Here is a 25,994-nt window from a genome sequence, read left to right on the forward strand (position 1 = left end):
TCTATATAGCTCTGGACACTTCATTAAAAATACTTAAAAGTCCTCTATTTCATCAAAGATCAATTTTCCCCCCTGTAAGATTATACTCAGTTTTGTTTGGTAAATTATTCTTGGCTGTAAGCCTACATATCCTTTGACTTCTGGACTATTGTATTCTAAGGTCTCTACTCCTTTAGAATTTTGGCTGCTAAATTGTGTGTGTGATCCTGACTGTGGCTCTGTAGTACTGGAATTCTTTCTTTTTGACTGCTTGCAGTATTTTTCCTTTTAATTGGAAGCTCTGGGCTATATTATTACTGTCAGTTTTCATTTTGGGGTTTCAGAAGGTAGCCAGTGTTCCCCCCCCCATTTCCACATTGCTGTCTGGTTCTAAGAGATCTGTGCAGTTTTCTTTGAGAATTTATTGAAGTATAGTGTTGAGGATCTTTTTTTTTTGTCAGATAGTTCAATGATTCTTAATTTTTTCCCCTCTATCTGTTTTCCAGGTCAGTTATTTTTGCTATGAGATAAGCTTATAATTTTCCCCAGTTTTGACTTTGTTTTAATATTTTAAAACACTTTTAACTTGGTTTTTAATACTTCTTCTTGTCTCATGGAGTAATTGATTTCTATTTGGTTCATTATAATTTCCAGGAAGCTTGTTATTTGGGCACATTTTCTAACCTCTTGTGCCAAGCTATTAATTATCTTTCTAATTCTTTTCTCCATAGCTCTCATTTCTTCTCTATTTTTTCCTCTAACACTCTTTTCATTTCATTTATTAAAAAGTATTTTAAACTCTTGTTTCTAACTCTTGCTTCATCTCTTCCAGGAATTTCAGTTGAATTGGTGCTTCAGCTCTGTTTTCCTTTGAGACCTTGCTTGTAGATGTTTTAGAGTCATTCCCTTCTTTTGGGTTTGTGTCTTGAGCATCACTGTCACCATGATAGATTTTTATAGTGGTATTCTTTCCCTGTTTGTTCATTCTTCCATCCTACCTCTTGACTTCAGATATGAGGTTAGGTCTGTGCACTTCAAGAGGGAAGGTCTGACCTGGTCGTGATGTTACTTTCTCTGGGTATTGAGTGTTGTGTTATTGCAGGTTCTCTGGAACAGTTTGGGCAGGGAACCTGTAAGCCTTCAGTTCTCCCAAAGTGGTCATATCCAGGGCAAAATCTGAACCCCTTCTCACTTGGCTTGAGCTCTGTAAGTTCCTACTCTGGATCTGTGGCTCAGAGCTGGGCAATGGGCAATAAAACTCCTAGCTCATGCTGTTTCCATCTTGGCACCTCCGTATATGTCCTGGTATTGTCCTAGTATTACTGAATTTCCTTCGTGCTAGTCAACTCTGTGTGGCCTGCTCCTGTTCAGAACTGTCCCCAGTGTCCATAGGCCTCTAAATGATATGCTATGACTTTTTCCTCTCTCCCTCCTCAAATTACTATATACTGTAATTACTCATCTCAGTACATATTATATTCCCTTAGTAGAGAGTTAGCTCTAGACTACAGGGTAAGGACTGTTTTGCCTTTGTTTTTTCGTATCCCCAAGCCTAACAAGTATACTGCACACAGTTAGATATGAGATGTTTGTTAAATAGAATTGAATGATGCTCAGGATGAGATAAATGGTATGAGACTATCTAGTCCTGGCATCAGTCACCTCATTAGGTTAATGACTAGATCTGTACAGGGAAATGACTCATGGAATACATCCTTCAGAAAGATTTGAAGCAGGTGATTTTCAAATGCAGTGGCAATGGGAGAATCAATTCTACAGTAATAAAGCCAACTCATGTTGAAGGGCTGATCAGCCCTCGCCCATTTCTGATCCTGACAAAGCAGACTTCCAATTGCTGTGATGAGAAAGGCTTCCTAAAACATGAATCTTCATTGGACCCCACTAAATTTATTAAAGAGTGGACAGGGGACATTCTTGGGTAAAAAGATATACAATTCATTTAAAAATGTATCTATCTACATTCTTGCTTGCTTGTTTTCCTAAGTCTTTCTAACTGATTAGGTTAGAACATAGGTGTAAGTGAGGAGCCATGGGGACTTAAAAGGGCAGAAGTCAGTGGGGGAGATAATATGGGCCAGTCTCATACACACAGGTAGGTGTTAAAGCAAAAAGAGCACTAACTTGGAATTAGAAAAACCCGAGTTTGAATCCTACCTCAGATACTTACTAGCTATGTGGCTTTGAGTAAATCACTTAACCTCTATTTGCCTCAGTTTCCTCATCCATAAAAGGGGGATATTAATAGCACCTACCAGGATTGTTGAAAAAATTAAATGAGATATTATTTGTAAAACACTTTGCAAACCTTAAGGTGCTATATAAATGGCAGCTAGTAGGAGTAGGAGTAGCAGGAGTACTAGTAATAGTAGTAGTAGGAGGAGGAGGAGGAGGAGGAGGAGGAGGAAGAGTTTGCAAAAGTCCTGCTTCTTTCCCACAGTGTGGGTTGGATAGACTTGGGAAGCTGAAGGGCAGGTGGCAATTGAGGAGTCCTTTATTTTTTACTTTATTGAATGAAGACAAGTCAAAAATAAAAATCACAATTTTAATTTTAGTGAGGGAGCAAGATTCCCTGTAGTTCCAGATTTTCAAGCAGATACCCAAGAATTATGATGAGTGACACAAGCCAAGGCCAAAGGATTAATAAAAGTGCCACAGGGTTTTAAAAAGTCCATGAAATACAGACTGATTCTTGGTTTTAGGTTCTCATTTGAAAGGTATTCGAGGAACACGTGTAACTTATTTTTGAGTGTATTAAGCTTGGATTTTAAACAATTATACATATGAATGCCAGTCCCCCTGGCATGCTGATTGTGCACATATGGGGGCTTCACATTGGAAGTAAAAAACAATCAAAGGCACATAAATCCACTCCACCCTGTTCTTCCAGTTTATTTTTAAATACTTGCTGGTTTCCTCTCTTCTGTCTCTCATGTGGTGACAGTGAATGGTAACATTAATACATTTCCACTTATTATGCTATGTTAATCTTCCCATCACCCTCTTGTTGATAGGCCATGCCTTTCATACCAAAGCATTTCAGGCATTCCTTTTTTCCATCCACCTACCCACCCACCTACCCCACCCCCAAGACCAAAGGATTTGCCCTCTGAGCACCAGCACCAGGACTGGCTGACAACGTTCTACCTTGCCATCAAAGGTAATTCATAAAGACAGTCCCATGAATTACAGGCCAAATCAAGCAGGTAAAGCAACTGGTTTAAAAATACTGATAGTCCCTAAGGCCTAAATGTCAGTTGGCAAGAAATAAAAATTCCAATAGCTGAAAAGAGCAAGACTGAATAGAAAAAAGGAGATCTCTTGCCAATATTTTTGGACAGTGAATAAACCAGCTGCAGAAGAAGAGGGAAAGGGGCCAGGAATATGAAGTGAAGGGAGGTCACGTGTTCCAAGGCTAGAATGTACATAAGTAAAAAGAATTTTGAAATCCTTGTGAGAATCTCCAATTCAGGGAGCCCCGTGATTTAAGAAGTGAGACAATGAATGGACTTTGTTTTGGTCAACAGTCTGGCTGCAGGGCCTCAGGATCAGCTGTGCTTTGTAAGAAACACCAAGTCAGCTCCTTCAGAAAAAGCCAAGTTGTGAACTCCTGCCTAGACTTAATAAAATTGCTGTCACCATTCTGCATGTCTTCTGGAAGCACTGGACTGCCACTGCCACTGTTAAAGGGTTCTGCAGAACCAGATGAGGATTTGCCTTCATCTTTCCCAGCAAAATGGGATGGTTAAATAATTATTTCAACAAGCTTCCAGTGCCAGTCACAGATAGGGGTGAACTGCTTGGGATCCGGACAAAAACGGGCCAGAAAACAGGAAAAAATAAAAGTCTTAAGATGACAGATTTAGAGTTAGAAGGGACCTCAGAGAACATAGAGTTCATCCCCCATTTTACAGAGGAGAAAACGGAGGCTCAGAGGAAGGTCATAAAGCTATCAAGTAGCAGAGCTGTGATCTGAATACAGATCCTCATTTCTCTGCACCAGGTTGCTTCTGACTACACCTGAAAGTATTTATTTCATTGTAGCTTCATAAAGGGAAAAGGGAGAGGTAGTGTCCAGATCTGAGATTTCACTGGAGCAGAGAACTTTTGATAAAGGAACTCTAACAATACATAACTACTGCTCGACAACCTATTTTAGAGATTTGCCTGAAGAACTGATAGGTGAAGTAACTTTCCTAGCGGTCATTCAGTCAGTATGTGTTGGGACAAAGAATTTGAACAGTAGTGTGTGTGTGTGTGTGTGTTGTGTGTGTGTGTGTGTGTGTGTGTGTGTGTGTGTGTCGGTTGTTTGGTCGATTCGTTTTGTCCTATTCTTCATGATCCCATTTGGGGTTTTCTTGGCAAAGATGCTGCAGTGGTTTGCCATTTCTTTCTCAACTCATTTTACAGATAAGGAAACACAAACAGGGTTAAATGACTTGCCCAGGGTCACACAGCTAGTAAGTTCCTGAGGCCAGATTTGAAATCAGGCCCTCTTGGCTCCAGGGCTGTCACTGCATACACTGTGCCATCTAACTTCCCCTATATATTTGTATATACATATAAATATTCTCTTAATGCTAACATTTCCCTCTATATTGATTATCTCCCATTTATACTGTAGTGTAATTGTAGGTAAATAATTGTTTTATGTTGTCTCCTCCATTAGAATGTGAGCTCCTTGAGATCAGGGTCTGCCTTTTGCCTTTCTTTGTGTCCCTAGCACTTAGCACAGTGATTGGGACATAATAGGGTATTAATTAAGTAATAAGTAAAAATTATTTATTAATTATTTAATTTATTATTAATTAAGTTGATAATAATTATTTATTATTACCGCTTACTGATTTACTGATACATGAGATATCTATCTATCTATCTATCTATCTATCTATCTATCTATCTATCTATCTATATTTTATTTCCCCAACTAGAATTATAAGCTGGGGCCCAAAGATCATGCCTTATGCTTCTTTTTAACCTACACAGTGACTATAACATAGCACTTCACTATATAACATATAAATGTTCAGTGAATGTTTTCTTTTTTTCTTTGTTATTTTATTTTTTCCTCAGTTACATGTAAAAAAACCAATTTTTAACATTCATTTTAAAAACTTCAAGTTCCAAATTCTCTCCCTTTCTCCCTCCCCACTCACCCTCTTTGAAAAGGCAAACAATTTGATATAGTTTATATAGGTGTAGTCATGCAAAACACTTACATAAGTCATGTTGTGAAAGACTATGTTTCCTTCCATTCTATCCCATCCCCCATTTATTCTATTCTCTCCTTTCACCTTGTCCTTCTCAAAAGATTATCCCCCCCCCAAGTCTGCTTATCCCCTTCTCCCCTACTTTCCTGTAGGGTAAGGTAGATTTCTATACCCTATTGAGTGTGTGTGTTATTCCCTCTTTATGCCCATTCTGATGAGAATAAAGTTCATACATTCCCTCTCACCTCTCTCCTCTTCCCCTCCACTGTAAAAAGCTTTTCCTTGCCTTTTATGTGAGATAATTTACCCCATTCTACCTCCTCCTTTCTCTTTCTCCCAGTACGTTCCTCTCTCACTCCTTAATTTTCTTTAGATATCATCCCTTCACTCAGTGAATATTTTCTGAATTAATTAATGACATTAATTCTACATCTCTGTCATTATGAAAAGCAGATTCCTATCCCAACAATAAATTATTATAATTTCCTTGCCAGTATGCCATGTTGCATCTCATATTTCAGCTTATGAAACAAAACCATATTTTTGTGAATAGTCGGTCACATTAGAGATGTTAACTGCTACAGAAGTAAATTTATAATAATGTTAGCTTCCATGGCTATGGCACTTTACAGTGACGTGGTACTTCCCACATATATTACCACAACTAATTTTTCCTGATTCTGTGAGGTAGGTAATGCAAGTATTATTATCTGTATTTTGCAGATAAAGAAACAGGTTGGAATAGTCGAATCAATTCATCTCGACTGAAATATGTTAGTGGTAAACAAAAAAAAGCAAAGGCTGTTTTTTTTTGCTTTTTCATTTGCACAGTGCCTGGGACATAGTAAGTACTTAAAAAATGGTTGTTTGAAGCAGAGAAGTAGGAGGGATTTTTACAGCCAGTGTCTCTGATAAGGGCCTCTTTTCTAAAGTGTATGGAGAACTGAGTCAAATTTACAATTTAAGTCATTCCCCAATTGATGAATGGTCGAAGGATATGAACAGGCAGTTTTCAGATGAAGAAATTAAAGCTATCTATAGCCATGTGAAAAGATGCTCTAAATCACCATTGATTAGAGAGATGCAAATCAGAACAGCTCTGAGGTGCCACAATACATCTATCAGATTGGCTAGCAGGACAAAACAGAAAAATGATAAAAGCTGGAGAAGATATGCGGAAGTTGGAACACTAGTGCATTGTTGGTGGAGTTGTGAATTGATCCAACCATTTTGAAGAGCGGTTTGGAGCTATGCCCGAGGGGCTATAAAGGTATGCATGCCCTTTGACCCAGCAGTAGCACTTCTAGGGCTGTATCCCAAAGAGATCATAAAATGGGAAAAAGAACCACATGTACAAAAATATTTATAGCAGCTCTTTTTTGTGGTGACAAAGAATTGGAAATTGAGGGGATGCCCATTAAGGATGTCTTAAACAAGTTGTGGTATATGAATGTAATGGAATACTATTGTGCTATAAGAAATGATGAGCAGGTAGACTTCAGAAAAACCTAGAAAGACTTGTTTGGACTGATGCTGAGTGAAGTGAGCAGAACCAGAAGAACGTCATACACAGTAATTGTCACATTGTGTGATGTCTAACTTTGATAGACTTAGTCCTTCCAAGCAGTGCAAGGATCCAAGACATCTCCAAAAGTCTCTTGATGGAAAATGCTATCCACATCCAAAGAAAGAACTATGGAGTTTGAATGAAGATCAAAACATACTATTTGCTATTTTTTTCTTCTGTTTTGTTTTGTTTCTTCTTTCTTGTGGTTCCTCCTATTGGTTCTTATTCTTTACAACATGACTAATGTGAAAATATGTTTAATAGGAATGTGTGTGTAGATTGCATGCCATCTTGGTGAGGGAGGCAAAGAGAGAGGGAGAAAAGGTTTAGTGCTCAGGAGCTTATGGAGGTGGTTGTTGAAAACTAAAAATAAATAAATTAATTGAAAAAATGGTTGAGTAGTTTCAAGAAGAGAATGCTAACCACTTGGGGCAGGGAGGGGGGATAATTCAGGAAAGATCTCAGGGAGAAGATGGCACCTGAACTAGGCTTGGACAGAGACTAGAGCCATTCAGAGGCAGGAGAGGTAAAGGGCAGGACATTCCAGGTATGGGGAAAAATCTGTGCAAGAGCAGGGAGATTGGCTGTCATGTACAGCACCCTGTGGTAAGTAGTACGCAGTTTGACCAGAATGGAGAAAGCATAAAGGGGAGTGAGATGCCTGGAAAGGAAACTGGGAGCCACACTGTGCCAGGCTTTAAAGGCTATACAGAGTTTTTTTTTCCTCCTGGAGGCTATAGAGCACTTACTGAAGTTTTGTAACTAAGGAAATAAAATGCTTAGACCCAGGCTTTAGGAATAATACCACCTTAACCGCTGAGTAGAAGACGGATGGAAGATGAGAGAGAGCCAAGACTGAGGGGCCAAGGAGAAGGATATTACTACAGTTCAGGTGAGAGATGGTCATGGCTTGAGGGTGGTGGGTGGGCTTATGTAAATGGATAGAAAAGGATAGCCAAGAGAGGGACCATAGTAGAGATATAAAACGCAAGCCCCATCTAGCGATCAGATGACAAATCTTACAATTTCTTTTATACAACATCTGTCTTTTCTTCACTCACACAGTTACCACCCTAATCATGCCCTCATCACCTCTTGCCTAGAATGGTGCAGTGTGCTTCTGGTTGGTGTCCTTGCCAAAAGCATCTTTCCATTCTGATCCATTCACTTCCCAACTACCAAAGTGATTTTCCCAAAGCATAGGTCTGGTCATGTCATCTCTCCTGCTCAGTAAATTCTAGTGACCCTTAATTAGCTCTAAAATCAGCCACAAAGCCTTTATTTGCCCTTTAAAGCCCTTCACAAAGTGGCTCCTTCTTTTCCAATTTTATTTACATTCTCCTCTTCTCTAAGGATTCTAAAATCCATAAAGTCACTAGCTTCCAATTGCTCTATTCTAATTTTTAAGGAAGTATTTTCTTCAGTAATCTTTTGGACTTCCTTTTCCATTTGGCCAATTTTTCTTTTTAGGGCATTCTTCTCCTCATTGGCTTTTTGGACCTCTTTTGCCATTTGGATTAGGCTATTTTTTAAGGTGTTATTTTCTTCAGTATTTTTTGGGGTCTCCTTTAGCAAGCTGTTGACTTGTTTTTCATGATTTTCTTGCATCACTCTCATTTCTCTTCCCAGTTTTTCCTCTACTTCTCTTACTTGCTTCTCAAGATCCCTTTTGAGCTCTTTCAAGGCTTGTGACTGATTCATATTTTTCTTGGAGGCTTTGGATGTAGGAGCTTTGACTTTGTTGTCTTCTTCTGGTTGTACGTTTTGAGCTTTGTCACCAAAGTAAGATAATATAGTCTGACTCTTTTTGCACTGCTTGCTCATGATCCCAGCCAATTACTTGAGTTTTAAACTCTTTGTTAAGGTAAGAGACTGCTTCCAATGTGGAGAATGTACTGTCCCAAGCTTCGGGGGTTTGTACAGCTGTTTTCAGAGATACTTGTAGGGACCTGTAAATTTTCAGTTCTTCCCAGGTGGTATGATAAGGGATGAGATGTTTACTCCTTTCTTGGCCTGTGCTCTGGTCTATTAGTGACCAAAAGCACTGCTTTCTGTCCTGGAACTGTGAGGAGGGTTTTCTCTCCACAACCACTACAAGCTCCACCACTGCAGCGCTCCTCCTTGTCCCAGGACCACCACCCAGAACTGTGACCCAGATCCAAGCACAGGCAAAGCAAAAGAATCCTGCACCAGCAGAGAGATCCCTGCAATCCCCCTCTGATCAGCCACTCAATTCCCCCTCAGTCTGTGGGCAGGAAGCTCAGGAGGCAGCCCCTGCCCTGGGCTGTGCTCAGGGAATGGAGCTGAGACCACCCTTCTTCTCTCTTAGCACTGCAGAAACAGTCTTTTCCCACTGAACTTCTCAGTTGTCTTTGGTGTTCATGGGTTGAGAAGGCTGGAAACTGCCACAGCTGCCCGCAGTTCAGTCCTCTGTGGCCTGCTCCAGGTTTGCTGCGGCCTGTGCACCCACGCCTCACTGCGCTCCTCTTCCTGCCCGGTGTGATATACCTTTCTGATCAATCATCCAGGTTGTCTTGGGCTGGAAATTTGCTTCACTCTGTCTTTTTGTGGGTTCTGCTGCTTCAGAATTTGTTTACAGCCCTCTTCTATAGGTATTTGGAGGCGTTTGGGGGAGAGCTCAAGCAGGTCACTGCTTTCACTCCACCATCTTGACTCTGTCCCCTTGTTGTTTAGGATTCTATAATCCAGCCATACTAGCCTGCTTCCTGTTTTTCAACATGCCCCTCGATCTTCTGACTCCATGCCTTTGTATTGACTCTTCTGGAATGCCTTTCCTCCTAACCTCTAACTCATAGAATCCCTTTGTTGTTGTTGTTTAGTTGTTTCAATCACGTCCAACTCTTTGCGTCCCCAATTGGGGTTTTCTTGGCAAAGATACTGGAGTGGTTCACCATTTCCTTCTCCAGCTCATTTCACAGAGGGGAAAAAACAGTGTTAAGTGACTTTCTCAGGGTCACATAGCTAGTAAGTGTCTGAGGCTGGATTTGAACTCAGGCCTTCCTGACTCCAGGCCTGGTGCTCTATCCACTGCACCACCTAGATGCCCCTTAGAATCCCTAACTTCCTGTAAGACTCAGCTCAAATGTTACCTCCTCCAGCAGGCCTTTCACCCTTCCCAACCCCTGCCCAACTGCTAGTGCCCTCCCCTCAAAGCTTACTTTCTAGCCTGCTTTTATCCTATATGGTCTGATTTATATATGTTGTTTACCCTCTTAGAATGGGAGTTCCTTGAAGGCAGAAACTGGTTTTGCTTTTTCTTTGTATCACCATGGTGCCTGAAGAGCCTGGCACAGAGTAAAGACTTAATAAAAGCCTGTTCATTTATTGATTGAGGTCTGGTTGGAATGGGGTCAGAGTGGAGGACCCTAAAGGACATGGTAAATGATCACAGGCAATTGTATCATAGATCTAGGGGTGGGGGGAAGATATCCTCAAGGCCTTTACAGCCCAACCCCTCTCATTTTAAAAATAAAAATGACCCAGAGAGGTAGATGTGACTTTCCTGGGATCACAGACCTGGTCAGTGTGTGACTAGTTAGGCCTTCCTGACTCTGAGCCAAGCACTCCATTCGCTGCCCCACCTAGCTGATGTTTTCTTCAGGCTCTTTCCACCTTATAGATATTTTTCTATGTGTTCAGGAGAATGTAAGGTATTTGAGAGTAGAGATGCTTTGTTTTTTATCTTCAACACCCAGCCTAGGGCCTGGAATATAGTAGGAACTTAGTAAGTGCTAGTTAAATTGAACTGAATATTTTATTTCTTCAAATAAACTCTAAGAAGGCATCTACCTAGCTCAATACCTAGTGCTAGAACTTCAGTAAATAATTCCTAAGGGAATAAAATAAAAATGTCATTGTGCAAGAAGGTACTCACGGGGGATTGTCACATTTCCTTTGTCTGAACCGGGCTCCAGTCCCACATGTCCTACTGCACATGCTCCAAGGGCTCCATGTACTCCAGTCTCCATCCACATGCTCTGGGATAGGAGTTTTACTGACACACTCCCCGGCACGGCACCACTGAAATGAAGCAGGGTGAATGTATGTTCACTAAGTCAGGTGACCTCGGAGAAGTACCATTCAGGTTACAATATGGGACAAGGAGAAGGCAGAAAACCTCTTTGGATAAGTTGTGTTTGTCCACTTGGGAGTGGGAATGGGACAGCTCTGGTACCTCTCACTTTATGAAGGCTATGAAATGGTCATTTACAAGATAATTCTAATTGTGAAGTGATGGGCAAGGTTCTTTCAAATAAAGATTTCCAGTCTTTTGAGAGGGGAATTTGGCAGGGAAGCTGGGGATGAGGGGAAGCTAGAGAAGTCACCATCAAATCAAAGAAATTAGGCCACCAGGCTGTCTTGCCAATGTTGCTGTTGTTGATTGTTCAGTCGTTCCTGACTCTTCGTGATCCTGTGGACCATGGTATGTCAACGTTCTCTGTAGGGTTTTCTTTGCAAAGATGCTAGAATGGTTTGACATTTCCTTCTCCAATGGATGAAGTCAAACAGAAGTTAAGTGACTTGCCCAGGGTCACAAATCTAGTAAGTGTCTGAGGCCGCATTGAACTCAGGTCTGCCTGACTCCAGGCCCAATGCTTTATCCACTGTACCATCTAGCTGCCTCTGTCTTACCTATAGTAGGTGCTTAATAAAAATTGTTGAATGGATTCTAGCTTTAGATATCTCCACCAGTAAGTTAAGTCCAATAGTCCTAAGGAATGGCAAATCATTCTTCTTCTATCAGAGCATATTATAAAACAAAAATGTCATTTTTCTTCTCTCTCTCTCTTTTTTTTTTTAAAGAGAATTACAGGACAAGTGTCATGGGGAATGGTGAAAAAACTGAAACCAGTTTTGAAAAAAGGTCAATGAGGGCTCTCCTACAGTTTCCCTCTGAGATGCTCATGGGGCTTTATCATAACAAAAACTAATCCTTAAATTAGGATTCTGATGATTGCCAATTGCTGTAGAGGAATGCAGTCCAATAAAAGACTTAAAAGATAGCTGCTTGGAGTAAGCAATTACCTTATCTGCCCCACACTCAGTGCCATCCAGAGGAGGGTCCAGCTTAGTTTTGCAAGATGTATCCCCTTCCACAAGACACCACAGCCCTGCACACATCAAATGCTGCAATTGTAAAGGGAAGGGAAAAAATTATTTCTAGTGATTTCCAAGGCCAATTTGAAATTTACTGATATTGGTACCCAAGCTCTGAATTGTAAATAGAGTCAGCAAAGATAACTTTTTTTCAATTGCTATTTAGGACTAAATATTTGCAATTTAAAATGGGAGATTAGAGAAAAAAGAAAATCTGAATCATTTTATATGCAAATAAATTATAAGTATAGGGCTTTTAAGAGGGGAATATATACATATACACACATACATACATATATGTCTATATATGTATGTATAGTCAAAAGTTGATCTCTCTCACTCCAAACCTTTTGCAAGAATTACGCCAAATAGAATTAGCTGGACTGATGTGACATATCAACTATCTGGAAGTCAAAAAATGTATAATCAAAATAAATCCTGAAATTTAGAATGTGTAAGAACTCACTCTCCAATTTGGGGCATGTCCCAATACCTTTGGATCTTCCAAATTACTCAAAGAAAGGCAGAAAAGCTGTAATGTTGAACCAACATGTCCACATGGATAAACCACATAGACACCTAATATGCCCTTAAATTGTCTGTGGAATGAGTCAGATACAATTGATTCAATACATCAAAATTAAGCATGGTTAATTTAAGACATTAGTGAAAGAAGCTAACTTTCCAGTGTGTAGCTAAGATGATGGATGGGTGGGCAGGCCAATGTTCTTAAGAAAAAGTAAGTATCAAAATTCTTTTCATAGAACAATCAAGTATAGTTTCAAAAGTGTTCACTTCACCTCTTAACCTTGAATATGTTCATATGTTCTAATGGAGCACTTTAAAAAAAACCACATTTTTATTTAAAGTCTTGAGTTCCATATTCTATTACTCCCTCCCCACTCCCTAAGATGGTAAGCAATTAGATATAGGTTATACATGTGCAGTTATGTAAAACATTTCAGTATTAGTCATTTTATACAAGATTCAAATAAAAGAAAAAAAAGACAAAGAAAATGAAAATAGCGTGCTTCAGTCTGTATTCAATCAATATCAGTCCTTTCTCTGGAGGCAGATAGTCTGCTTAATCCTGAGTTCTTTGGAACTGTCTCAGATCATTGTATTGCTGAGAATAGCTAAGTCATTCACAGTTCTTCAATGAGCGATATTGGTGTTACTATGTACATCTTTCTCCTGATTCTGTTCACTTCACTATGCATCAGTTCATGTAAGTCCTTCCAGGTTTTTCTAAAATCATCCTGCTTGTCATTTCTTATAGTGCAATAATATTCCATTATAATCATATACTACAGCTTGTTTAACCATTCCCCAGTTGATGGACATCCTTTTGATTTCCAATTCTTAGCCACTACAAAAAGAACTGCTATACAATTAGGTCTTTCCCTCCCTTTTTTTGATGTCTTTGGGATCTAAACCTAGCAGTGGAATTACTGGGATCAAAGGGTTTGAACAGTTTTATAGCCTTTTGGGCATACTCAATGGAGCACTTTCAAGTAATTTTAAACATGTGTATAGTTGCATAAGCATGGATTTGCAACTCTAGCTTTTCAAAAGCCAAAAACACTAAGAAGTTTTAGGGATGAAAAATAGAAGGAAAAGTTGAGCAACAGAGGGTGAAAAGAGTTAGATACTTAGATCTATACTATTTGTCAGAAGTGTCTGTACTGATCATCCTAAAGAAGTTGAAGATTTGAACGAAATATTATATATGTCAAAAATATATATTCTATTATTGTTCACCTATCAACATTACAATAAAAAGATGAGAGTCTCATTTCTAAAGCCAGGTGGTACTGTAAAGATTTATTTTAACTTGGGAATTAGTTTGTTTCAACACACATTAACCTTATACTATTTCAATAATACAAGGTGCATTTATGTGTGTACACATGCATGTGAAAGAAATTGAGAACTGCCAAACAATACTTACATGTATTTATGTGGCTCTAATGTCTAATAATTAGGACAGATCAAAAGAGATGGGAATAAGGTTGTATTAAACAGTTCATTCATTAATGATAGGCTTGCATTTATATAATGTTTTGCCATTGCGAAGTATTTTCATTTGCATTATCTTATCTGATTCTCAAAGCAAACCCCATCTTACAAATGAAGAAGCAAAGCATCAGAAAAATTAAGCAACCTGCCAAGGTCTTGCAGTTAGTAAATGGCAGAGCCTCTGAACCTGGAGTTATGAAGGTCAGGGTTCAAATCCTAATTCCAATACTATCTGTATGTCCCTGGGCCCATCACTTAACCTTTTGAACTAAATGAAAATAAACAAAATTAACATAATAATGGCACACATCTCATATGTTTTTTGTGAGAATTGTCAAATGTACAGTGTTTTGCAAACCTGAAAATGTTATATGAATATGAGCTTCTATCTGCATCATTTTCTGATGTCAAGTTTCACGTTCTTTCCTCTATACTATGATACTTTCCTGAGCTAATTGCTATAGGGTATCTCTGGCCCCATAAAGATGGCATAGATACAAATAAGTTAAAGCATGAAGAGAGATATCATATGGAATGGTAGTTAGGTCAGAGTTCACATAGTACAGTAGGCAGTTCAGAGGAGGAAATGATTACTGTCAGTCTCCAGGACAGATTTCTTGGAGATAGTATTTGCACTGTGTCTTAAAAGGACAGAGATTTGGAAAGATACAGCTAGAAAAATATGTACTTAAGGCAGAGGGAAAAATGTGAGCAAAGGCATGTAGCTAGGAATACTCAGGTTGACTAGTAAATAATCCAGTTTGGCTGGAATATGGGATGCATGAAGGAGAGTAATGGGAGATAGGCTTGATTTGGTAAGTAATATGAAAGCTGGATAAAACTAAGGATTTCTAAGCAAAAAGAGGACAAGAATTGACTGTTCTCACTCTCCCTCATCCCACATATCCAATCAGTTACCATATCTTGCTGTTTCTACCTCTATCACACATGCATCTTTTCTCCACTCACACAGCTATCCCCTTACGTCACAGCCATCATCACTTCTAGCTTAGATTAATGCAACAGTCTCCCAATTAGTCTCCCTGCTTCAAATCTCTTGCCACGCCAGTCCTTCCTATACATTCTGACAAAGTAATTTTCCTTAAGCACCAATCTGACCACATGACTCCCATATTCAATAAATTCAGGTCACTTCCTATTGCTTCTGGAATAAAATAAACTCTCCTCTCTTACTATTTAATTCCCTACACAACTGGCCTCCAATCTGTGTTTCTAACTTATTATAACATTGTACCCTTCCTGTACTCTATTGTCCAGCTAAATTTAAGTTAAAGTCCTATCTCTGTGCCTCTACATTGGCCATGCCAACATGCCCAGACCACCTTCCCTCCTTAGCTGTACTTCAGAGTACCGTTCTTCCTTGAAGACTCAGTTCAGCACCATCCTCTGAAAGAAGCCTTTCTGGATCTCCCTAATGCTTTCCTCCCACGTTATTTTGTATTTAATTACTCTGCATATGTGTGTGTCTATGTACAAACACACACATATGTATTTACATATTATATATTTTATTTATTTTTTCTATATGTACATCTTGTCTGTCCTATGAGAACATAAGCTCCTTGTGGAGAGGAATTGTTTATTCTTTGTATTTGTATCCCTAGTATCTAGCACAGTGTCTAGCACACAATAGGTGGGTACTTCATAAATTCTTGTTGTTTGAATGATTTATGAATGGAGCTATTTTGTAGAAAGATGAATGTGGCAATGGATTGCAGATATGAGAGAGGGGAAGAAAAATAAAGACAGAGAAATTAGTTAGGAAGTTATTGTAGTAGTCCAGATGAGGTTTAAAAAAAAAAAGAATCTGAACTAGAATCATAGTGATGGCAAAATGGAGAGAAGAAAAACTCAAGAAAACTCAAGACATAGCAACTGAGTGCATGTCAGAGGGGAGATAAAGAAAGAATCAAAGATGACTCTGAGGTTATAAGGCAAATCAGAGAAAATGGTGATGGAGATTGACATATACAGGGAAGTCAGGAAAAGGAACAAGTGGGAGGTGGAAGGAGAAGTTTGTCTGTTTACTTTGTACTAGATTTAAAGTACCAACACACTAAGTTGGAGAGATCTAAGAAATACTTGAGCACGCTGATCTGGAGCTCTTCCAAGAAGTTGGGGCCAGATATATAGATTTGGGAGTCACCTTTATAGAGGGAATAGTTGATAGTGGAATTTGATGAGATAGCAAGACAAAGAGCATGTGAGTTTTGCCATAAAATCTTTTATAGTAGTGGTCTTTATAAATATTTTGTTATTAGAAAAGAGGAGCAAGAATATAAAAAGAAAACTTGATCACAGCTTTTGTGATAAAGTTCTAGTTATGTGCTCACTTTGCTTATATGTGCTGGAGCAAAGCTTTTATGCTGCTAATGACAGTACAGCTGAAAAATAGGGCTATTACAGCAGCCAACTTCATTGTGTTGTCCTGAGTAATAATAATAAAAAAAACTCCGTGATTGTACTTGCTTCACTATAATATGCTCCAGGGCTGCTAAATAACACTACAACTTCCACAGGAAAAGGAAACACACAATAATTGTGTAGTAATGAGGCCATATGGTGGTGATCTCAACAGAATTCTACAGGAAGTGAACAGTTCATTGGGATCTCCAGAAATACAAGCCAGATGAAGTGATGAATATTACTGTATAATGCTCTCTTCTATAATTTGCCAAGTCCACAAGTCATTCCTAAGGAATGGCACTTCAAGTCTCTATATGTGGTCTGTTTAGCATAAAAACCTGTGACCAGCTATTCTGTGGAATGAAAATGGTGACAAGGCTACTTGATTATTTTTAGTCATAATTCTTAACTTTTGTTTGGTTCCTGATTTGAATTTGACTTTCTCATACAAATATAGCAGGATACTGTGTGAAGAAAACAGGTTTCATTCTTGTTCCCATTTTGTGTGACTTTGGAGAAGTCAATATGCCTCTATTAAAGAAATACATATTATACACATATATATATTCATACATTTATGCGATACATATATGCATTTTGTAGTTTTAAAAATCTCTATATAGATATGAACAGGACTATGAATAATTGCCTTCAAAATTTTCATCACGACATGCTGATGTACTTAGAGACCTTCCGATGACAGGTCTTCTTAACCGAATAGAAGAAAAAGCCCATTTTGGCAAAACTCAATTGCTTCCATTAGGAAACCTTTGCCAGTGAAATAAGTGAATACATTATAAGATCCTCTCCAAAAAACTGTCAAGGAAAAGACAGACAAGCACCTGAGTATGGATAGAAGAAGTGTGATTAGATTATAGCCCTGCCTATTGGCAGGAGGTACTAGTTGCCCTCTGGTAATTACTAATGCTATGATTTTATGACCTGGTCTCATTAGGCAGTAAGAGTTTAGCTCTAGTTCAGATATTTATGTTACTCATCACCTTCATAAATAGGTGGTCATGTAAATGACAGAAAGAAATTCATGAGGTGGTTATCTAGGAATAGAATTTCCATATAATTGGTAAAGAAAATTGTTAAAGAAAAAGGCAAATGCCATCCCAATTTATTCTCATAGATTTTAAAATTTACTTGTTTTCAATTTGTTATCACTAGAATTATATCTATCACACAGCCATATATGAAATATATGTGTTTACATGTATTTATTATATTATGCATATTATAGTTATAGAATATATGTATGTATATATAAAATAGATATGTATTATATGTGAATTTATATGCATTTATCATATTGTATTATACATATATTCTATTTGTAGAATATATATGTGTGTGTGTATATATATATATATATATATGCATACATATGTGTATGTGTGTGGGTATATGTTTGTCCCATCAGAGCAACACAGTGATACACAGTAATTTTGAACCAAGAGGAGGAGGAAGTAGATTTACTAGCTACAGAATACAGAAAGGAACAATTAATTGGTTCCTTGGGTCTTAGGTTCATCAGAGCAAGGATTCATGGGATGGTCCAGGGGAGTATGAGGGCAAGACATCCACTTGGATCGCCCATTCTTTCCATCACAGTCCTTGTCAGGGGTAGGTACCAAAGTTAAGAATGTCAGTAGTAATGTCAGTAGCTGGGATAGTAGCATGGTGAAGAAAGATTCTAATCCCAGGTAACACATAGCAATTTCAATTCAATATTCCTTTCTACCATAATCCCCCTAGGTGGCTGGGGCCAAGGCTTCTTGTGACCACACTGTTGGAGAGAATATTTTTTAAAGTATAATCCACTTATTAAAATTTTTAAACGTTTCCAGTGAATTGGGATAGTCAGTCAATATATATTTATGATCTCTACTATGTGCCAGGTAATGTGGTATGTGTGGGGAATACAAAAAGAGGCCAAAGACAATCTCTACCGTGAAGGAGGTTACAATGTAATGCGAGAGATGACAAGCAAACACGTATGTACAGACAAGCTATGTACAGGATAAATAGGAAATAAGTAAAAGAGGGAAGACATTAGAATGAAGAGGAGTTGGGAAAGGCTTCCTGCAGAAGATGGGATCTTAGGACGAAGAAAGCCAGGGAAGCCAGTAGGCAGAGGAGAACATTTCAGGCAAAGGAAACTACCATAGAAAATGCCTGGAGTCAAGACATGGAGTGCCTTGCTCTTGGAATAGCAAGGAGGCCAATGTGACTGGATCAAAGAGTATGAAATGGGCAACAGAGAGTAAAGTGTAAGAAGCCTGTAAGATGATTAGATTAGATTAGAAGGGCTTTGAATGCCAAATAGAATTTTATGTTTTATCCTGGATGTAGTAGGGAGCTTACATGTAGTTTACCGAGGAGCAGAGTTGAACTTGTGCTTTAGGAAATAGGGGAATGAGAGATAGGCAAGAAAAAAGGATTATGATTCTTACACAGAGAGAAGAAGCAAAAGTGGCTATGTTGGTTTTTTTAAAAAGTATATATATATATATGTATATATGTGTGTGTATATGTGTGTGTGTGTGTGTGTGTGTGTATTTATTTATTTTAGTTAGGCAATGAGGTTAAGTGACTTGCCCAGGGTCACACAGCTAGTAAGTGTTATGTGTCTGAGTTCAGATTTGAACTCAGGTCCTCCTGAATCCAGGGCCAGTGCTCTATCCACTGCACCACCTAGTTGCTCCAAGTTTATATACTTTTAAAAATTAAAAATTACCAGAGAGTCATGGAAATTTCTAACAGAACCCTTGATTCAGAGGCATCCTCCTGGGTACCCTTTTAGGACTTCTTAGGTTCATTGCCCCCAAACAGGTGGAATCTGAGAACTTTTGTTTTTGAAACTCCCCCAAGCACTACAGCATTGTCCTAGGTAAGGTTTCAACAGGGTTGGAGACTGGGATTTTCTCCTTACCATTGCTTTCTGCTCTCATTCCCAACTTCTGGTGGCCACCGTTGCACTTTTGCAGGACTTTTTCATTGTCCTTGGTAACTCTACTGGTCAGCTTCTGCACTTCTGCTATTCCCCAGAGGACGGAAGTTGTTACCTTCCTTGGGGAATTAGCTCTCTAACAGTTAGCCCATTTGTAAAACACGATCACAGTGTTGCGCTGATTATGCATAACCGAAAAACAATTTTTGTGCCAAAGTGTCTGCATACTTATGAAATCCAGGTCCCACAGCCTGTATTCTTCTACTCCAGGGATGTTATTGGAATGCTTCTTTCTTGCATTGTTTAGACTACTCTCCATCTTCTACCACCACCAGATAGCTTAGGGTGAATCTATGTGTTTCATATTTTCTCTTCATTAGACTAGTGTATGTGCCCGATGGTCAGGTAGGTGGCGCAGTGGATAAAGCACTCAGGCCTAGAGTAAGGAAGATCGGAGTTCAAATGTGACCTCAGACATTTACCAGTTATGGGACTCTGGACAAATCACTTAACCCTGTTGCCTCAGTTTCCTCCTCTGTAAAATAAGTGGGGGAAGAAAATAGCAAACCACTCCAATATCTTTGCCAAGAAAACCCCAAATGGGGTCACAATGAGTCAGACATAACTGAAACAATTGAACAACAAATGTGCCTAGAGGATACGTAATTTCATCATACTATACTTGAATGATCTGTGATTTCATCAGTGTAGAGACCTCCTGGTATGGGAATTCCCTTCAATCAGCCAGTCTGCCTCCACTGACACAGATTCCAATATGTCAATGATTTCGTAGATATGTCTGAGGGAATTGCTTAAAACATATAGAGGTTAAATGACCTGCCACATGGTGAGTGCTAGAGGAAGGTTTTGAACCCAAGTATTCTTGCCTCTAGGCCAACACTTAATCCATGATGCTGTACTGCCTCTATTTTACAAAACAATGCCCAACAAATATTTATTGAATCTGTAGCTTGAAAGGTTGTCTCTCTGGCATAAGTTTAAATGCCATCAGTCTTAACTAAGATGAGGTTAGTGCAGGGGTGAGGGGATAACAAAATGGTAATTAGAGAAATTGAAATAATAAGTTTTCTCTTAATGGTTAAGTGTAGTAGGACTCAGAGAAAGCTCCTATGTACTCTCTTTTTTCTGATTTTGTTCAGTTGTTTTTCAGTTGTGTCTGACTCTAGCTATTGAATGATTTATCAGTCTGCATTGTACTCACTTCACTAGAGTTCAGAGCTCAAAAAAGAGCCCTGTTACATATGAATTTCAGGTTTTATAATTTTTATTCAGTACTTGAAGGTAATTGAATAAAAAGTATATTTTTAATATTTTTCTTGAGTTTTGTACAGAAGTCATTATTATGTGGGAGCATGCTACTCTCTATACTATGCATCTACTTAATGTCAATGTATTTGGATTAGATTTTTGATTCAAAACAATAATGAAAGATAATGATTATGTAAAAACCCTCAAAAATGTGTTGCCGATAAAAAAGCCAAAAAGTAGATTAGAAAGAAAAGCCAAGAAATGGATGAAAAAAGATACTAATCCAAATTTTCCACAAATACAACTCCAATTTGAAAGCCTTCCCTTCAAGCAGAGTGCCAGCTTGAAAAGCAAACGTGGTGCTCTGCACGATTTGCTGGAACTTTCTGCATCCATGCCACTGATGCAGAGACTCTGCCTTCACACACACTGTGTGGTGAGAGTCGAGGGGTCCAGGTATTCTGCTCAGTCAGGAGGTCAAGGACACCAAAAGAGGTCAGCTTGCAAAAACTCTAGATGGCTCTCTGGGATGGAGTCTGCTGTAAACTTTCAAACACTTTTGGAAAATTGGGACTATCGGCTGCCAAAGTACAACAGCATCAGGACAGGATGCAGATGCTTGGAGAGAAGATGAAAATGAGACAGTCAAGACAGTTCTCAAAACTGGCACCCGTGCAAGTCTACTACTGTACAACACTGTCTGAAAGAGGTTGTGTGTAATTTCAGGTTGAATCTAGTTATATCAAGTCTTGCCAGATTAACCTAGGTCTTTTTTTTTTGCCTGTAATAAAAAGGGGGTGACTTAACTTGGGGAAAAATTGTCCTGGCTAGATCTAAACAATGATCCTGATTATAACTGATGCAAACCTCAATGAAATCAGGGAAAGGATAAAAAGAGACTTATGAATGATAGAATGGCATTGATTAGAGTTAAGAAAAATTGAGGATAATATACATAAGCAAATATACCAAAATAGAGATTGTTTTCGTTGGGGAGAGACGCCTGGAAACAGTAATGTTGAGAGTGCTATGGGTGAAGACAAATGAAAAATAGATGTCATATTAAATAAAAGGGTATGGAAAGGAGGAATGAGGCAGAGCTCCAAAATATGTTCATAGTTTTTACTACCAGTTACCAAAAAAAAGTGAACCAAATTAAAAAAAATTAAATGCCATATGTTTAAGGGAATAATAAAGTAGATGAGAATGCAGAAGGCACCCTTCCCTTATTCTTATATTCTAGGTTACTTAAAACAATTGGATTCCTGCTTTGGTAACTGGATTTTATTTTTTCAAAACAAAACTAAAAAAAGGAAAATAAAGGATTTAAATTTTCCTTTCAGATCCTTGAAGAAGTCAGACTTCAGTTAACTAGTAAGGCTGATCAATACCACTTCTGGTCACTCTTTTCTTTTCTATGTGGTTTTCTTTACATAAAAATAGGTCATATACTTTGAGAAAAAGTCTGGGAAAAGTCTAACTGATGAGTAGATTGGACAATGTCATGGATTTGTACATCTATACTATGTCGCCTTTTAACTGAAAGCCTCTAAGACTCTGTTAACAACAACAAAAAGAAACAAACTGACAAGGTACTGTCACACCTCAAAACACCCCTTCCATGTCCTTCTTGAATATCAACATTATGGTCAGAAAATCATAGGAACATACATACTTTATGATTTGTGAATCTGTAATTTATCTGACATAATTACTGGGTTTAATTAACTCCAGGGAAATGTTTAAAAGTGGCTTTGTTATTTTAAAAAAGCATGAAAGCAGAGGGAAGATGTAATCATTAAAAAAAGATTGACTAGGCTAATTTCCTAAAGTGTATTTCCTTTTTCTAACAAATATTTACTGTCCAATGTTTATTACTTTTACATTTGGGCTTTTTTTGGGGGTAATGCTTTATTGAATTAAAAATACCACATTACCATTGGCTAAAAGAAGAGACAGCTATATTTGCCAATAACTTCTGGAAGTGATGCCAACTATACATGCCAATTTTTTTTATTTTGGTTCATATTTCTGTAGACAGCTTAGAGACTTACAATACAAGCATTCTGCAGATGAGATGTGAGAGATACAATGTGGGGGGAAGCTAAAATGTTATAAAAATTAAAGCTGACTGCTTGGTGTTAATTTTTTTTACATAGTTCAGTGAATGGCATAAAAATATTTAACCTAGCAATAAGCTGTTTCATGCCTATTCTCAAGAATCACACCAAAATTTTTCAAAACTTTTTCCAAATACTTAAATGAATAAATAGCTTTTATTTTGGATTGGACTTTGAAAGGTTGTTCACCGATCTCTTGTGCCTAAAGAATGCCCACAAATCTAAGACCAGATCAGAAAAATTTTTGGATATGATATACTAGCATAAGAAACACTCATAGCAAGTTGGCATTTCCTACTGTGGGTGGCAGATCCAGGAATGCCACTTCCTTATCCTAATAAAAGATGTGAGAATGGTGTAGTGGAAAGAGCACTGCCTGGATCTGAAATAGGAGGCCTTATATCTGAATTCTGGTTCTGCCATTTACTACCTGTGTGAATTGCAAGTCACTGGGGGGCAAATCCCTTTATTTCTCTGGGCTTCGGGTGTCTATTTTTAAATTGGACAAGATGTTCTCAAAGACCAGTTCCAGCTCTAAAATCTATAATCCTGTTTGGGTGGCAATGGAAGAATCCTAATAATCAGAAAGTGCATCTGGAGCTACCTTTAAGACTTTTATATCTCCTCTCCCCACCCTCAAAAATGAATAAAATAACAAAATTACCTCTATAGTAGTCATGGTGGTCTATAGTTGCCTAATGGATCTTGAGAATACAACCTACCCAGATTCTTTTCTCATTGTTTTCATGTTCTGTATTAACTGGTTTCCAAATCCAAAATAAATAAAACAGAAAATGTTAAACTTATAGTAGATTCCCAGCATCAGCATGTGTTCAACAGTTTTATACCTCTGGCAGTTTTGAAACCCTGTTATAATTTATTATTATTTTCTTTTTATAATAGGTTTAAAGTTCCAGAAATTTTTAAGAAAAAGAAAAATTCACTAAAAAGCAGTTTCTTCAATAATATTTAGGTTCTTTTCCAAAGTAGACTTAAAGGACTATAATGTAGGGTCAAAAGTCTGGTTTCCCACAAAACCAAGAGTTAAGAGATTTATCAATTAAAGCCTTCATCAGAACAGCCTTTGGTGTAGCCTAAGAATCTGGGTAACTTTGAGATGGATCAGAAGGCCAATATCTGAGTTTTGATAAGGAGACTGGTTGGCGTTATGATCAACGATTCTTAATATTTGGGGATTGTGACACTCTTGACTCTTCTCTTCATCCTTACTAAAAGTTCTATACAATACGTACACACAAATTTGTTTTGAAACTACTGAATTAAAAATAATTTTGTTGAGAATTCATATTGTGCTCTGAAATAACTATATAACTTGGAATCAGTGCCCTGAAGAATTAGTACTTGAAATCAGGACAAAGTTGCCATGTTTTTAGATACATGGCTTAACACATTTAATGTCTCTTCCCATATAACTATTCTTCTTTATATTTATTAAGCATTTAGAGAAAATGGAACTGAATATTGAGAATACCAAAATGTCTGAGTTCACAGCCAATTAACCATAAGTTCATTTATTCTTAGTCTCTAAGAGTCCATATTAACCTTAGCATGAAACCTATTGATAGTTCTTGCTTTAAAGGGTACAATTGGTTTATTCTGAAATTTAGATTTATTCTGGAATCTCTCAGGATGCTTTTGGGGAATAAGTTTTAGGTGGTACTAAAAAAACCATCGTCTTCTCAAGGGGATTCAACATGAAGGCATTCTGATACTGAAGGCGTATGAGTAATTTCAGGGCCACTTTAATGAAAATCAATTAGATCTAGAAGTATTCAGAGAACCTATTATTTCTCTGAAGTAGACATAAGATCCTAAAGTAGATCCATGCAAGACCATCTAGTCTAAGGTTGGTGTAGTTTAGACAGCTAGGAGACTTGGAATCAGGATGACCTGAGTCTGAACCCCAATTTGACCTCTTAGCTATGTGACTCATGGTAAATCATTTGACTTCTCTCAACCCCACTCCCTTCATCTGTAAAATGGGGCATAATAATATACTTACTTCACTGGGTTGTTGCAAGTGGGATAATATATTTTAGTGCTTTGCAAATACTGAAGTAGAAAAAAAAGAAATGAATATTTATTTAATTCCTGCTGTGTCTTAATGGAGGCAACTAAGTGGCTCAGTGGAAAGAACCCTGGGCCTGGAGTCAGGAAGACCTGAGTTCAAATCTAGTCTCAGACACTTACTAGCTGACTGCATGCAAGTCACTTACCCTTTGTTTGCCTTAATCCACTGGAGAAGGAAACAGCAAACCATTCCAGTATCTATCCCATACTGGGTCACAAGGAGACAGACATAACTGAATGACTGATCAATAATGTCAACATGTCCCAAACCTTGTGCTAAGCACTTTACAATGATTATCTCATTTGGTCCTCACAACTCTGTGAAGTCAGTGCTATTATTATTCCCACTTTACAGGTGAGGAAACTGAGGCAAACCAAGGTTAAATGGTTTACCCAAGGTCACAAAGATATTAATGTTGAGGATGGATTTGAACTCATGTATTCCTGACTCTAGGGCAATTGTTGTACCTAGTTATCCTATATAAGTGCTATGTGTTAGCTATTATTATTATTAATTATTATTATTATTATTATTATTATTATCATCACCATCCATCTTTCAGAATGGTTCAAACTCACATTACTGAAACATCTCTGAAAGCTGGGTAGGGGCCAGATGTGGCTTTATAGTTTTATTGTATTTTTTGCTTGCCTGGGTTTTACACTGACAGAATAAAAAATCCCCAGCTGGATAGGACCTAAATTTCTCATACTCTATTGCTGGTAAGTACAACACAAATAATGAAGGTTAACCAAAATCCAGAAATGTAAAGCCACAAAAACAAACACAAAAACAAATATCAATGAAAACCATACAATTTGGAAATGAAGCACTAAGTGTTTGAGCTTCATGTAAATTAGTTTATTCTTATAGGTAGTAACCCTTCCCTAATTCAGAAATAATCAAAATATGGTTTCTCTTTTTCCCTTACTTAAAATCAGTGGGACTATTTTGAGGTCATTAGTGTGAAAAATTCCCTCTCCTTTTCCTCTGGAACTGCTCCCCTAGCCCTCTCACACATTATCTCCTTTGACACTTCTTAATGGAAAGATAACTGGCCGTATAATGAGGAGATGTAAGCTTTGTTCTTATCTTCACCACTGAACCACTGACTAGTTGTTATAACAGCAAATGTAAGTCATTTAACTCAGTCTTGCAAATAAGGACTCCCTCACTCCTCTGAGCAAGTAATAATTCATGCTGGGCCTGGAGAAGA

General features: G+C 38.0%; 1 protein-coding gene and 1 long non-coding RNA gene across 2 annotated transcripts in view; one reads left to right on the forward strand and one right to left on the reverse strand.

The window, feature by feature from the left end:
• ADAMTS17 (ADAM metallopeptidase with thrombospondin type 1 motif 17) overlaps positions 1-25,994 on the reverse strand; it is a 485,504-nt gene that overhangs the window by 207,658 nt on the left and 251,852 nt on the right. The window contains exons 11-12 of the mRNA XM_020963836.2: positions 11,824-11,925; positions 10,673-10,818 (exon numbers count right to left, since the gene is read on the reverse strand). Coding sequence (XP_020819495.1) covers positions 10,673-10,818; positions 11,824-11,925 — 248 coding nt within the window. The remainder of the gene's footprint in view (positions 1-10,672; positions 10,819-11,823; positions 11,926-25,994) is intronic.
• The window catches only part of LOC144456302 (uncharacterized), a 28,483-nt gene that overhangs the window by 172 nt on the left and 2,317 nt on the right, over positions 1-25,994 (forward strand). The window lies entirely within an intron of this gene.

Source organism: Phascolarctos cinereus, unplaced genomic scaffold, assembly GCF_003287225.1.
Source record: "Phascolarctos cinereus isolate Bilbo 61053 unplaced genomic scaffold, phaCin_HiC Scaffold_3;HRSCAF=262, whole genome shotgun sequence".
NCBI classification, from domain to species: Eukaryota; Metazoa; Chordata; class Mammalia; order Diprotodontia; family Phascolarctidae; genus Phascolarctos; species Phascolarctos cinereus.